At 49.5% G+C, this 14,752-nt stretch overlaps 1 protein-coding gene across 2 annotated transcripts in view; it reads left to right on the plus strand.

Annotated features, from left to right (window-relative positions):
- The first annotated feature begins 415 nt into the window (after positions 1–415).
- Positions 416–14,752, plus strand: part of LOC122390283 (sex determination protein fruitless-like) — a 96,596-nt gene continuing 82,259 nt past the window's right edge. Inside the window, exons 1-3 of one of the 2 annotated variants that reach the window (XM_043383044.1) lie at positions 416–531; positions 2,236–3,105; positions 12,191–12,403. In XM_043383044.1, the coding sequence (XP_043238979.1) occupies positions 2,332–3,105; positions 12,191–12,403 (987 nt within the window). In that variant the 5' untranslated portion in view covers positions 416–531; positions 2,236–2,331. The remainder of the gene's footprint in view (positions 532–2,235; positions 3,106–12,190; positions 12,404–14,752) is intronic. The other variant, XM_043383045.1, reaches the window with a different exon arrangement.

A 14,752-nucleotide genomic window follows, 5' to 3' on the forward strand; every position in this document is an offset into this window, starting at 1 on the left:
AATGAGTTAAGCTGAAAAAAAACACCATGTGGCACCAAATATCCGCTTTGACCGAGGAGAGCTTATATTTACTAACTTCACACAATCTTGACACATTATATGTAAAAAATAGTAAAATAATAGTAAACAATCTGAGGAAACCAGGGTTGGTAACACTATCAAGTTCAGTGCCCATGACCATACTCGCAATAAACCTATCGATTTTGTCATTGCCATACCACCTCACGCGTCCTCAAAGACACCTGTTCCACCCACCATTCATTCACCTCCCTCTGACTCGATCCCACCTTCTTCCCAGCGTCGAACACTGGCATCGCCAGCGGCTGCTAAGTTCCGCCTTCCTGGGCGCCTGGCGGCGGCGGCGGCGGCGGGCGGCGAGGGCGGTGGCGGACGGCGGTCCTTCACCCTTGCGCCTATCGACCCGCCAGCCGTGCTGGGTGAAGCGGGCGCCTCGTCCGGCCAGGCCGCAGGTGCTCGCCATACGGCGCCGAGGGAGGGTGTGCCCGCTCCGCGCCCGGGATCCGTGGACAGGTAGGAAAGGGAGGGAGGTGGGGTGGGAGGGGATGGATAGTTTGGTGGTAGAGGGGTTTGTGTGTGCTGAGTTTCTTTATTTCTGCTGGGAGTTTTGTAGTAGTGCCTGCCATGAGGGCCATGAGGTGTTAATGTTTGTGGATTGTCACAAGGAACGATATTTGCACCTGTCACCTGGCATTCTTCGAAGTTGTTACGGTAAAAGGCTTCGGGCCAAGATGCGAGAGTGAACCAAAAAGCAATGTTTCGTTGGAATTGAGCCATGAGATGTAACTTGCTTCACTTTGTAGCGCAACATATGTTTTCAAAAATTCAATGGTTGTAAGACCAATTGGCAATAGTAAATGAAGGCGCCCTACCAGAAAGCTGCGCCATTTCAGAGGGGCTTGACTGATCGTGAAACGCTCTATGTACTTTGTGATATTTTTATTTATGCCGCTCGCAATTTGCGCTCACTCGTGAATAGAAATGAGAAACGTGATCAGGCTAGGTACACATTTTCTTGTTAGTTTAGGCTGTTATTTTCTATAAGCAGTTTTAAAACCGACGGGACATGAATCAAACGATTTCTTTTCGACGACACATTGCCAGGCAGACCCGATATTACGTTTTCCGAAGCCGGATGTTGTCGAAATTTGGTGCGACTGTACACTCGATTTACATCAGCTGCCGGTGTATTTTTGGCGAAGTGTTACACCATTTTCGGGGAGCACTATCAGGAAATGGGGGACGGTGTAGGGAATTGTTGACACTTTCCTTGTCGGGGGTGGCCTCACGGAAAAGGAAATTGGTATCCTCTGCATTATTAGTTGGGGAAGAAAATGATCGGAAAAATGTGGGATGTTTCGGAAAGGAACGTCCGCTTTTGGACGCTTAGGTACGTTTTGATCGCTCAGAACTTTGAGTGATCGAATGATATCGTTGCCACGTTTTATGCTAGTGCTGCTGTGTCCACTGTCCAGAAACTAAAACCAATTTATTGCTTTATAGATACCGTCTTCTCGCAGTGTCTCGTTCTAACATGAGTGGCATGGAGTCATTTCGTGTGCACACAATTGGAGTTGTAAGCTAGCCCCATTTTGGTCCCGTTAACACTCTGGTTATAGTGGACTGCATGTTTGGTCTATCACCTATGACAATGCTTACATGTAAGTGTTTTGGGAAATCCAAATTACCACTCTAAAGTTCCGTAATTAATTACCAACTAGCCCTTTTGTGGCGCCATTGCCGGAAAAGCCTCTGTCATCATTCCATAGTATATCGATAGTTCATTGTTAAGCTTTGAACTGAATACAGAATAAACGATTTTTTCAGAGCAATCTACTCTAATTCATTTTAGTTAGGTGAATTTTAGAGCAGTTTGTTTTGTTTCAATGCTTCGTGGTGAAAGTCTTTGAGCATTTAGCTCAAATGTATCAAGAGGCGATGTTTGGTTGCGCATTGATTGCAAAAGCAACGAAGGTCTGGTCTGGGGGACATTTTGCTCCCTAAGTTGTCGTATTACTTTCTTCTAATTTACTCGTCTTCTTGCGATATTTTTTACGTTTGCGAAACATTCCAGATAAAAAGTGATGTTACCTATACGCGTGTTACTCGCAAACCAGAAATAACCGCTCAATGCATGGTGCACGAACAGTATTTCGATGACCTCTCCGCGTTACTCGTGTTCATTCCACCCTTGACACCGACGCCTCTCTGTTTCAGACACCCGCCAAGCAATGTTACTGAGCCGTTGAACGTGTAGCCGCACCAGAACCGCCCAATTTTCCATCAGGACAAGCCGTCTCCTCACCCACCACCATGGAGAACTCTCAGTTCCTGTTGAAATGGAACAACCACCAGCCCACGGTGGTCTCTGTACTCGATTATCTTCTCAACCAGGAGGCCTTTATCGATGTGACACTAGCCTGCGAGGGACAGAGCTTCTCAGCACACAAGGTGATCCTTTCTGCGTGCAGTCCTTACTTCCAGGACCTTCTGATGAAGAATCCCTGTAAGCATCCGATTGTTTTCCTGAAGGATGTGCGAAGTTGTGACATGGAGTCACTCCTGCAGTTCATGTATCGGGGAGAGATAAACGTCCAGCAAGATGACTTGGCGCAGTTCCTCAAGACGGCAGAGAGTCTTCAGATCAAGGGTCTGGCCGATAACGCGATGAAGGACTCCGGGGGAAGCTCTGGAGCCGCCGAGCCTGTCGTCGAGTCCGACGCGGACACACGGGACTCCGCTCCTGCGGCCGACGAGCCGCCACCTCCGACCACCAACGGAGACGAGCATCCGACTCCCTCGCAGACCCCGGACGTCGAACGCGCCGAACGGGAGCGCGCAGAGCGTGCAGAAAGGGTGGAGCGAGCCGACAGGGCCGAAAGAGCCGAAAGAGCTGAGAGGGCCGAACGCGCGGATCGGCCTAACCCCAACCGAAGCCTGCTGGCCACGGCGCTGGGGAAGCTGGGTGCAGGCTGGCCACCCGCAGGGGCTGAAGCGGCTGCGGAAGGCGTCACACCGGCCTCGCTCTACCAGGCCAACTCGATGGACTTTGAGCAGGCGGGACCGTCGCGCCTAGCCATCGCCACGGTGAGTGTAAGGGCGATTTTGTCCTGTTCGGTGGTGGGTGTTTCGTCCTTCGTGGTCTGATCGATTTGGTCCATTGTGTGTGTTCTGGTGTGGTGAGTGTGTTATTGCTGGTGTTACTGCAAACAGTGCCACGTTCTGAATGTTTGTGCCTTAGTGATATTGGTATTATTTCTCTATTTGTCATATGTTCTTTTCTGTTTCTTTGATCTTTCCCCCCTTGTGTCTGTTGGTGTACGTGCGCCGAAATGATGGTACTGTCTGGGGCTTGAGGGTTACCATTAACCCTTCTTTAGACTTCCGAAATTCAAATCACAGAACTTTCTGTTGATGAGGAAAAGATAATTCGTGACATAGCCCTAGCAAAAGTATTACCCTCTAGCACTTGCCACTTACCCTAGATCCCGTCCCCTTTTCACCGTTCACCGCACCCTTCTCTCTTCACCCTCGTGGTTGCCCGGGGCCTTTCACGATCGTCCGACAGTGCCTCGTCCTGAGCGGCTGGCTTTCTCCCGATGGTGGGGTTTCCCAGTTGTCTGCCGCGCGGCGCGGAGCTTCCAGCAGCGGCAGTAGTGGTGCGCGTCATGCCATTTCGCCGCCCACATGTCGAGTCACAGACTCAGCGACTCATGGCGACTCGCCATATGCGGCCAGCCGACTCTCGGCGAGTCACCCTTGGCTAAGCGCTGACTCCGCGAGGTTGTCGACTCCTCAGTCACTCACAGACGGTGACTTTCAGGCTGGCTGTTCGGTGTGGTGTTTAATTGTCCTGCAAAACAGAATTTATTACTTCCTCGTCCATCATTGGCTGCCTGGAAACGTCCCAGGGTAGCTTATCAAAACCTGAAATGGTATGGGAACGGACACTTTTATGAGGCTGTCGTGAGGGCATTTGCATTATGGATAATCTTGTTGCCATGGTAATTTCGGTGGCAATGGTAACCGCGATGTGTCATTGATATTGGCTAGGACACGTTTCTTGCCGTTGTGTATTTGGGTTCAGACACCGTTCACGTCCCTGCCAAAGAAAATAACAATCGCGGTTATGTAACTAACGTCTTCCCCTTTTTGGGTTTCATGAACGAACTACCAAAATTGCAAACTTTTCCGCACACTGCCTCCGAAAGGAAGAGATTAGGAAGGACTCTAGCCGAGCCCTCAGCAAAGCTGGTTAAAATGCAGAGCTTCAATCCTATTCTCGACCGAAGCTGTCAGCCATCTTGGCCTGCACCGTCTCTGCAGGTCGGAGACTTACGTACTTTTTTCCACCAAATGTCGCCGAGTTATGCGGCACTGTTCGAGACGGAACTGCTGACGATATTCCTGTTTCCCCTGCAAGGAATTCCTCTGGACAGAGAAAATTGCTTTCTAGCATTCCTCGAGCAGGTTTCCGGCAACATTCCAGTGTCGTCTTCACCCGTAGTACTCAGACTTGTTTTTTTTCGTTTGATGCTTTGAAGTCACCGCGCTACGTATGAGAAATTTATCGTAACGTCCTGCGACGCTGGTCATCCACCTTTTGAAAGATCAGACTTCAATGTTAAATGATACGACATGACCGAGTCATCCTAAGTAAATCGGGCTCTCCCTTTATTTCTCTCTCTCTCTCTCTCCCTCTCTCTCTCTCTCTCTCTCTCTCTCTCTCTCTCTCTCTCTCTCTCTCTCTCTCTCTCTCTCTCTCTTTCTCCGTCCCCCATTCCCTCCCTCCTGTGACGTACACATTGGTGAAATTCCCCTCGACTGGGTGAATGCTCGATGGCTCAGTGCCCCGGGTCGGGTTTTTATGAGCGTTATTTGAACACCAGACGTACTGCTGTGCTGTTGTTTGGGCTTCGCCTTCCTCCCCCCTCCCCCCCAACTCCCCACTCCTCTACCCCACCCTCCCCCTAGATGAGTCTGAAGCTTTGAACAAACGATTTTATTCGAGCCTTTTGCGTTGCGATTATTGTCGCCGAGGCAGACGCACTGCATGCATAGAATCATTTGCCCTCAGACAGGCGGTTCTGAGTTCTGAGCTCAGTTGTTTATTCTGAAGAAATGTTTGAGTTGTCGTGTGATGTAGGTAATTTGGTTGCCATGTTTCCCGTACCTCCTTTCCTGTACATGAGTTGTTGTTATTGTTCGGTGATGTATACTTCCGTTGTAATTATGCTGACTGTTCCTGTGATATGTGAAGTTGATCTTCCCTTCCTTTGACTACATAATTGGGGAACATCTGTAGGTAATGCACCATGCTGGTGTTCAAAGACGCAAACCTCTTCCGGAAGTTACTGGGTTCGTTTTCTTTCAAACATACATTCAAGCTCAATATATCTTTTTAATGTTGTATGTCATTTACAGCAATTAACTTTCTCATCACCTTTGATTCGATTTGATGACTAATATTTCTCTCTTTCTCCCCATTCGGTCCAGCCATGTCTGCCTTTGCCTTCCCTTTGCCTCTTCTCCCCCTCCCCTCCCCCTCCCCCTGCCAACATCGATCGCCTCATGCCACCTGTTCCTCCACACGGCCGGGAGGGAGGGGAGGGGGGGGGGGCTGCGGTGGAAGGGGGTGGTTCGATGACGGCTTTGACCACAAAGATCGTAAATATAGCAAAGTGCGGTCTCGTGTTGGATAGGAGGGAGGATTGAGACTGGGAGTGATCAGGCTGTGAGATTATCATTAGAAATAACTCTGATCCATGAACAATAGGAACTAGGAAGACATTGTTGTTTCATGTTATGTAATGACAGGGTTGTTGTGTCATGATGTGTCATGATGTCATGTTGCTTATGCATGATGACTAGGCAACCTGAGTACCTAATGGGTTTTCATATAGTTCATGATATAACCGTTTTAATTTAATGACATCTTCAAGTACCATATTTAGCAGTTAAGAGCAAGGTATATGTAATACTTGTAGCTGAATTTTTGCTACTGGCATTATGCCGGACAAAAACAGAAGCACAGCCCGCCCTGTCTCCGCACCGCCCCCGCCAGTCCGCTGCGCCCGCCAGCAGCGGCTGCGATAGGCCTCCTCTCTATCGGTCGCGCGCCCTCTGCCCCGGGGTCCGGTGACCTCACCTCCTGCCCCGTACCCCTCCCCTGCCCCCTCCGCCGCCCCCTCAACCCTGCCGGCGCTCCGCCCCTCCCCTCCCCGCCCCGCCCCCGCCGGGCCGGCCGGCACCCCCACTGAGAAGGAATATGGGAGGGCGGTAGAAACGCGATATCCGTGTTGTTTTCGTTTGGGAGAGTGGGCTTGGATGGAGTTCATGTTGTTTTTTAAGTGGAAACAGTTTTTTGTGGGAAATTTGATGCAGCATTTGCTAAATTGCTAATATTTCATGTCTAAAATTGGACTTTCTACTTATATAAATGCACATATTTTTTTTAAATAGATCAACTATCCTGAGTACAACATATTCTCCCTCCATGAAACCGCCGCCGACATCCCTGCCCCTCCCCTCCTCCCATCTCCTGTCCCGTGCCCCTCCCCTCCCCTCCCCTCCCCTCCCCTCCCCCGTGCCCCCGCCCCCTGCCGACGATTTGTTTACGGTGTCTGTCGTCTGGCCTCGGGCGGTTGCCCCGATTGTGGCAGCGAACAGACAGTCGCCCGGGGCGCCAGTGTGCTTTTTGCAATCAGCTGTTTCGTTCTTCGGTTGCAGCTACCCTAAGAAAGGCTATGTTTAATCATTGCTCGTGTGAGATTAGGATGATTTTGGCGAATTTTGTCTTCCTGCGGCTTATTGAAGTAGCTCTTCGCGTGATAGAACCAAAGATATATCGGACAGGTGGTAATGATTCTTTACGTGAAATCCTGTTTAGTGGGTGCTCGGTGTATGGATTTGGGAGACGTCTGGCAAAGTTTTGGAGAGCAGCCAGGGATGAGTCAACCCTTCACTCCCTTTCCTGCCTCTTCTCATTCCCTTTCCTTTCTCCCCTCCGTTTCGCCCCCTGCACAAACTTGCACGATTCGCTCTAATATCCTTGATGTCCTCCCAGCAGTGTAGGGTAGGTACAGGAAGGTAGGATCTAGGAAGATAGATAACGTGACGTCACAACCTCACCGAGCCGGAAAAATGCGTTCGTGGAATAGGGGCTTGACGTAATTAATAAACGGAAGGATGGGGTGCGTTGGAGGATAACTTCTTGACATTTAGATTCCACAATCGATTAGTGGTTAATTTCCTGGTAGTGAGTTGGGTGATTTCAATGAGTATGATCGCTGGTTAGTCAGGAATAGATAATACCTAACCGATTTTCAGCCATGAAGCTGAGTAAGTATCTTCGTAATAACATCGAACATAATGCACAAGCTATCCTGCATTCACAGTCATGTTTTGCACAAATTTAGCTACAATTGCACTCTTTCTGCATTGAACGCCTTCTGTATTCGAACCAGCGACCGTGCACTTATCTGAACTTAAATAATTCTCATTCTCGTGAATGACCTAAGTCTGCATACCCTGCCTTACCTGAACCGCACTTATGTCCGCTTCTAACCACTGTCACATACCTCTCCCCTGATTCCCCCTATGTTGCACCAGAATCGACTGAATGACGCGTTCAGAGTAACCAAGTACTCCCCTCACTATGTTTTCCGATGTCAGTACCCTCAGATGACGTCATTGGTCCTTCCACTGACGTCATACGTGACTCGAGACCTTATTTGTAAACTGCCAGCGGGAAATAACATCGCATAGTTTATAATCGACCAACTGCTGCCAATTACACTACTCGTCAGTGCCCCTCAGTCCTACATATGTTTTATTTCATGTTTTATTCCCACTGTGTCCCGGCGTGCAGAGCAGAGTGACCACCCATGTCCTGATCGGTATGTCCGCTATGTATATCCTCTGACGTACTCAGGCCACCCCTTGTCCTGGCATGTCCTCAGTGGCCCCTGCCGGGTCGGAGGGGCCACCCCTTGTCCTGGCATGTCCTCAGTGGCCCCGGCCGGGTCGGAGGGGCCTCCCCTGTCCTGGCATGTCCTCAGTGTCCCAGTCGGGTCGGAGGTGCCTCCGTGTCCTCCCCATGTCCTCGTGGTGTCCCTCCCGGCTCGTAGAGGCCGTTGGCCGACCTGTTTGCTCTGGTCCGGTCCACATACAAACAAGGGGACCCGGGCCGGTCGCAGCGGGGCCAGGGGACGCTATCATGGAGCAGAGGTTTGCGCCAGACGGCGGTATCGCACCGCATACACTGGAGGGCAATGAACTGATACAGATAGGGGGAAAGAGATGACAAGGAAATGTTTGGAGAAAGGCGGCGCTTGGAGATGCTGGGGATGAGTTTTGGTATTGTTGCTTGTAACCATACCAGGAGCTACGGTCTAGCTAAGCTAGGCTAAGCTAAAGTGAGCGCTGAAGAATTCACCGCGGCGGAAGTTGGATCATTATATGCGTTTGTTCATGACTCACAAGTTTGGCCGCGTAGTTTGTCAACGTCCGTTTAAAACCCTTAAATTCCTCTCCTCTGAGCTTACAAAATCAGCATGGTCCATCTTAAACACGCTTTTGATAAGTATCCGTCAGTCTAAACCACGCACAAATTTAAATAATTAGGTCGGTCATGCATTGAAATTCGCACCTTATAATTCAAGTCCAATACCAATTCAAGCCTACACATCCAATTATAATGTTCCAGACATACCATGTATCACATTAAATCAGCGAATACCTAAGCTTCCTCGATAGCCGAGTTACATGCTATGTGATCGAACAAAGCTGTCCGTTCGAGATGCCCCACACACTACACACGAGCTCCTATGGTGTGATGTCTGGTGATAACCGCCTGACATGCCTGACACGCGCGAAGACACATGTGACACTGATGACAGCGATGACAGATGACTGTACAACACCAGAGTACATTCAAACGTAACGTTTGCTGTCATATTTGGTCGCTTACATAATGGGTTTATTCATGGATTTTATGTGCGTGAATGTTTTGTATGCTGATAGAGCTGGTATGCAAACACCGAAGCAATACTGGTCTTGTATTTTGTGTACAGCGCCATGTATGCCAGGAGAGGTCGCGTTGGAGCAGCATTTCGCAAATTGTACATTCAAGCGTGTCGAATAATGACGTCATTGTTCACCTATGAATCTGTGATTATAATGAGCGTAATGCTGTCAAGTTTGGCTATATGTAATGTGCTGAAGCTTACGATTCCAGAACATTGTTGAGATCCAGTTATATGTGCGCCTTTTAGCCGCCATTTATGTAGATACCATCGCTAATAACTCTATGTAATTATCATGAAAGACAATGTCACTGTTGGTTGTACCTAATTATTCCTGGATACCGGATACAAACTCCATGACCGGTCGCGTATCTTCATTTGCTGCCCTGTGAAATAACCCAACCATGAACTCATCTCTGCACTTCTTTGGCGGTGCCTTTTACGGTGCGGTTAAGCCATTGGCACACCGGAGTTACACCGGTGCTGCGCCTATTGCTCCGTCATCAGCCCTCGTAAAATGCCGGCCCGACGCCGCGGTACCCATGGGTGGGTTCCTTTAGCCCCGCACTGACGCACCCGTCTGTGGTGCCAGCGTGGCATCAGGGAGGTCGTTCCTCTTCGACCTGGATCCTCGATGGGAGGCCGTGCACGCCGGTCACACCAGTTGGGTTGGGAGTCACGCGGTTGGTACTGTAAAGGTTGGGGTGACATCGAGTGGTACTGGTAGTGATCAGACACTGTGTCATCACGAGTGTGTCACCAAGTCTGGGACTGGCTGTGATCAGAGACTGTGTCATCATGGGTGTGGACTGTGGAGTGTCACCAATGTGACGAATAGGGTGCGGTAGTGGGTCGCCCTGCTGGTCTTGGCGGAGGTGGCGCCGTTTGAAGCATGTGAAATGCTTTGTAATTGGGTTGGGTTTTGACGCGGTCGGTTGCATGCAATCGTCTCATTCCAGACTCACGGCTTTATATTCCTCCAAGGTCGTCTGGTTTCATTTCGATTCGCCATTGCTACCTCATTCCTTTCAAATTAGGTACTTTCCCATGACCTTTATTGAAGAGACGTGTCCCTTCTTGCCATTTCCATAAAATGCATCAGTTCATCACAATTCAACACTGCCATCCTTCCAACCACGCATACTCTCTCCAGTCACGTTTTGGGAGGAGAGAGGACGGAGTAGAGAGGGGAGGAGGCTCATCCACTCCCTACAGGACCCTCCAAAACAGGCGCTCTCTTCGCAGCGAGCCCGAGAAATCATCTTCCTGTGCTCGGGAAAACCTGACGCCGACTTTCTCGTCGTCCCGTAACCACCGGGGGGTGCTGGATGCATCACACTTTCTAGTCCCTCTTCTTCTCGCTCGCTCTCCTCGCATATTTTCCTTATCTGACGTCTTCCTTTGTTGTCTTTGGGTGTGTTTAGCCGCCCTGTTCTTCAATGTGGCTGCTAGGTTTGTTCTATGTTTTGGGTTAAAAATGAAAGAATGTGGGTGTTATTTGGGTGTAAGTCTTAGTCCTTTGCGAAACGAAGCCTACGTGCTCAGTGTTGTGTTATGTTGTGTTATATATGTTATGTGATTGTTATTGCTTTGTGCTGCATAAGTGATAAGAAGTATTTGTGTCCAATAGTTATTCTCATCATAATGGATGCGCTGTGACAAATATTGGCATTGCTGTTTGATTAATTATTGATTGATAACTTCGATATTAGCGGCTACGGACCCTCACTTAACCCGCGCCCTGCTGGGGGTCCTGGATTTCCACGCCCTGCTGGGGGGGGGGGGGTGTTTGAACACCCCCCCTTGTAACTCGGCTCCTGGGCCACGTAGCGATACGCGGAAGGCGGCGTTCGAAAGAGCGTAAAAAATAATGACGAAATCACTTCGGTCAATTTTTTGGTCAGGTCAAAGGTCAGGTCACCAGAGGTCATTGAAGGCAAAATTTCGCCGATTTCCAGGTCGAATGTCGAAAATTTCCAAGAAGCCAACGCATAACTCGGGAACCAATAGAGCTACAGCGCCGCGGAAAAGTACATTCGATAGCCCTATAAACGCCCTTTCTGAGTAATTCTCTCAGATTTGACCTAACGTCAACGGATTTGCCTACAGGGGGCAAAAACTGCAAAAATAGCCGATTTTTTCGGAAACAGTTTTTCTGCAATAACTTTTGACCCAAGCTTTGTACGAGCTTACTTTTACCGGCATCGTGTTCCTCTCGTCAAGACGCATCGAATGAACTGTAACTTGACCTTGAAAGGTCAACTTGAAAATTTGACCTCAGGTCAAGGTCATGACCTGACCGGAAAGGGTCATGTTGCATATCAGTCGATCCGTATCGTCGAGCTGAACACATATAAGGCGTTTTCATCGCTCTAGCATGCCTCTATCAAAAGTTATTTGCGAAAAACTGTTCGATACCATTCGTGACCTAAGATGACCTCAGGGCACAAACAGGGGTCACGGACACCATTTTCATGTTCAGTGTGCCTAAACCACTTGTAATTCGGTGTTTGGGAGTGTTTATAATGTCTTTCGTCCAAAAGAGGCGCATTTCAATTTTCTCCCATTGACTTATAATGGGGAGGTCACAAAATTGACCTGACCTTAGGTCATCGATATCAAAATTCTGAGATATACATTTTGTACATGCTATTACTCTTAGCAATCGCTGAAAGTTTCAAAGCGATCGGTCACTCGGTGTAGCTATGACAGACATTGAAACTTTTTATGAGGTGAGGTCACTTCAAGTGACCTGGTGACCTGACCTTGAATGACCTTGGTCTAAAATTTTCACAACTTGTGTAGAATTGATGTATGATAAGGTGTACCAAAAACGGCGGCGCTCCGCGCCGCCGTTTTTGAGATATTTGCGAAAAACCACAAGGGGGGGTGTTCAAACACCCCCCCCCCCAGCAGGGCGCGGGTTAATTGGTGCCATTACCAATAACTGAATGATGTGCAAAGTACGGCATGCATTCATTTATGCAAGTACTTTTCCATTTGATCTATACCATAACAATCATCTGCACCACGTGTTAACACCACAAGACCTGGCCTCGACCTACTCTGCCTACACCCTTACTCTTCTTGACACAATGACCTACGCCCACCAAGTCTAACCCCATGTAACCCCCCTTGTATTCCAGCCACCACCGACTGGACTATTCCCCTATGCGCTGACCCCTTCTCCGGGAGCCGTAACACCATCGACCAGCGTCAAAGAGGAGCCCAGCCTGGGCATTCCGGACCCGGACTGGGCCTCGGGCACCTCCGGAGCCGGATCGACGGTCGCCGACAGTCCGGAGAGGGGCAGCGAGAATGGAGACGTCCGCGACCCGCTCGACAGTCCCGAGAAGGGGGTGAGTACCGAGAGGGACGACAAGGGACGCCAGGGTCACTCAGGGACGCTCAGGGACGCCAGGGTCACTTAGGGGGCCGCAGGTGTGCAGGGGAAGGCCCGCCTTCGTGATACACCTGCTGTGGGACTCACGACACGCTTACATACACGAGCTGTGGATTAATTTATTGATTTTGGGATTCGGAAGCTATTGCAGATCCACACTTGCAATACACTTTGATTTGAATTAGGAGGCTGACAATTTTACTGAAGTGCTGCGGCATACGTTCCTTTTGAACCGTAGGTAACCATGTTTGTTTGAAGAAATCCAAAAATACACTTAAAGCCAATCCAATGTCAAGTGCTAAGCACTACATATCTAGTATCTATGATAGGAATGTGCAGGAGCATATCGGTTTGTTGAATGGTTAGGGGTATATCCCGTAAAATATGTCAATCACGCTCGGTAATAAGTGGCGTAGTAATCGTTCACTTAAATATGAACACACCCGATTAAAAACTACAGACAAAGCTCGCATGGTTCATAAAGTAGTAGTTCTACACAACGGTTCTCGGTGTTATGGTGAAGGGATAACGGTAAATAATTACCCCCCCCCCACACACACACACCAATTACGCCCTAATGGTAGATGCACATCTTTAGTTTCATAGTAGATCTGGTGATGGGATAAACTCTATGACACATTCGCAAGTAATTTTCAGCCACGGAACTGGATAATATGAGTGTGGCTGAAAAAAGTGTTGCAAGGACGGGAGCATTTGAACGATAGCTAGTTATAAGTCTACATAGACTTAACGATCCTTTCCCTTTATTATTCGAATAAACATTTAGTCAGATCTGCTGTGATTGATCTACAATATGAACTTTGTTTGCAGAAATCATATGAAAAAGATCATGAATCTTATTAGCTTAAATAATATGCGAGCTAAAAAGTATAAGGCTAGTTGGTTGGAAACTATCCACTTGATCAAGACCATTCGTTAAACACGACTCTCCCATCCTTTCGTTCATCCCGATCGTCTCTCTTTGGGCTCGCTCTATCTCGACAGATTCATTTGTTGTCGCCCGTCGCCGCTTCTGTCACCGGTAGCAGCGTCAGGTGGTCGGCTCCCTCATAGCCGAGACGTGGCGAGGCGGCGCACTGTTCCGCCCCTGTCTGCTGCCGTGTAACGGTTCGAACAGCTGTGATGATGACAACGTGGCTCTTTTCGTCGTCTGAGAGCGGCAGGGCGGGCGGCCTCGTTAGGTTCCCTACCTTCGGTCAGGTGGTTGACCGATAGAGGAGGCTGGACATAAGTTCGTCTTTTAGATGATCAAATGCCAGCGTGTTTTCATTCTTCATACTCTGTGTCGTAGCCTTTTCGTCGTTTTCTGGCACGGTTCTGATGGACAGCAGTTGTTAGTTGATAGTTTTGCGGAGCTCCTCGAAGCGCTGCTACGGCTAGTCTCTTCGCAGTATCTGGTGGCGCTTCGCAGAGTTTTAGAGCGCTTCTCCGTACCTTCCTAAGGACGTTTACCTGGAGACTGAGGTGACTTTCTGGTTTGATGAGTTGATCCCAGACGTCGAATCCACCGCTCTTGAAGATGGTGCGACCTGAACGAGAGACGCAAGTCATTCGGTTTGCTGTCTGGCGACCCAGAAATGGGCTCCGACAAGACACTGACCCGAAACGCGTGCCTCGAATCCGGAGCTTCGCGAATCGGGTGCGGGAATCCCGAGGCTCAAAAGTACCACGGAAGGTGCCGTAAAACGCCTGCCGGTCGCATTGGCGGCACCAAATGGAGGCAATATTGTCGTCGTTTGTGGCAGCGATGGCGGTTCCCGGAACCGCACGCTTTAGTGGCATATGATAACCTAGTAGACGGTTTTTAGTCTCCGATACAGACAGTTACATGACAAAATCCCACAAAGTAATGACGCCTGCTTGTTACGCGACGTGTTTGTTTGGTTGTCGCTTATATAATACATTTCGTCGAAAGTAGCCAGTAAAACTGGTGTCAGGTGCCTACACGTATCGCCGAGTATTTTACCTGTCCGACAGGGCTCTGTCCGCTGTTCCATGTCGGTCTGTGGAGCTAACGGAACTTCCATCGTTAGGTGGCGAAGGGCTCCGCTGGCATTTCCACTACCATCCCCGCCCTAACATCCGCTGCTCGCCGCTACCGCCGCCGGCGTCGCTCAAGGCTCCTCCTTGGCTCCTCTTCTGTCGCACGCTTGTGGCGGTCGTTGCCGTCTTCATGAGGCTTCGGCAGCTGTTGTGGCTTGTGTGTGTGTCGGTGTGGTGGGAGGGATGGGAGAGGAGGGGAGGTGCGGTCACTGGGAGCGACGACGGCCATAGCGATGACGCC

The sequence above is a fragment of the Amphibalanus amphitrite genome, unplaced genomic scaffold (assembly GCF_019059575.1).
Source record: "Amphibalanus amphitrite isolate SeventyFive unplaced genomic scaffold, NRLGWU_Aamphi_draft 000389F_arrow, whole genome shotgun sequence".
NCBI lineage: Eukaryota > Metazoa > Arthropoda > Thecostraca > Balanomorpha > Balanidae > Amphibalanus > Amphibalanus amphitrite.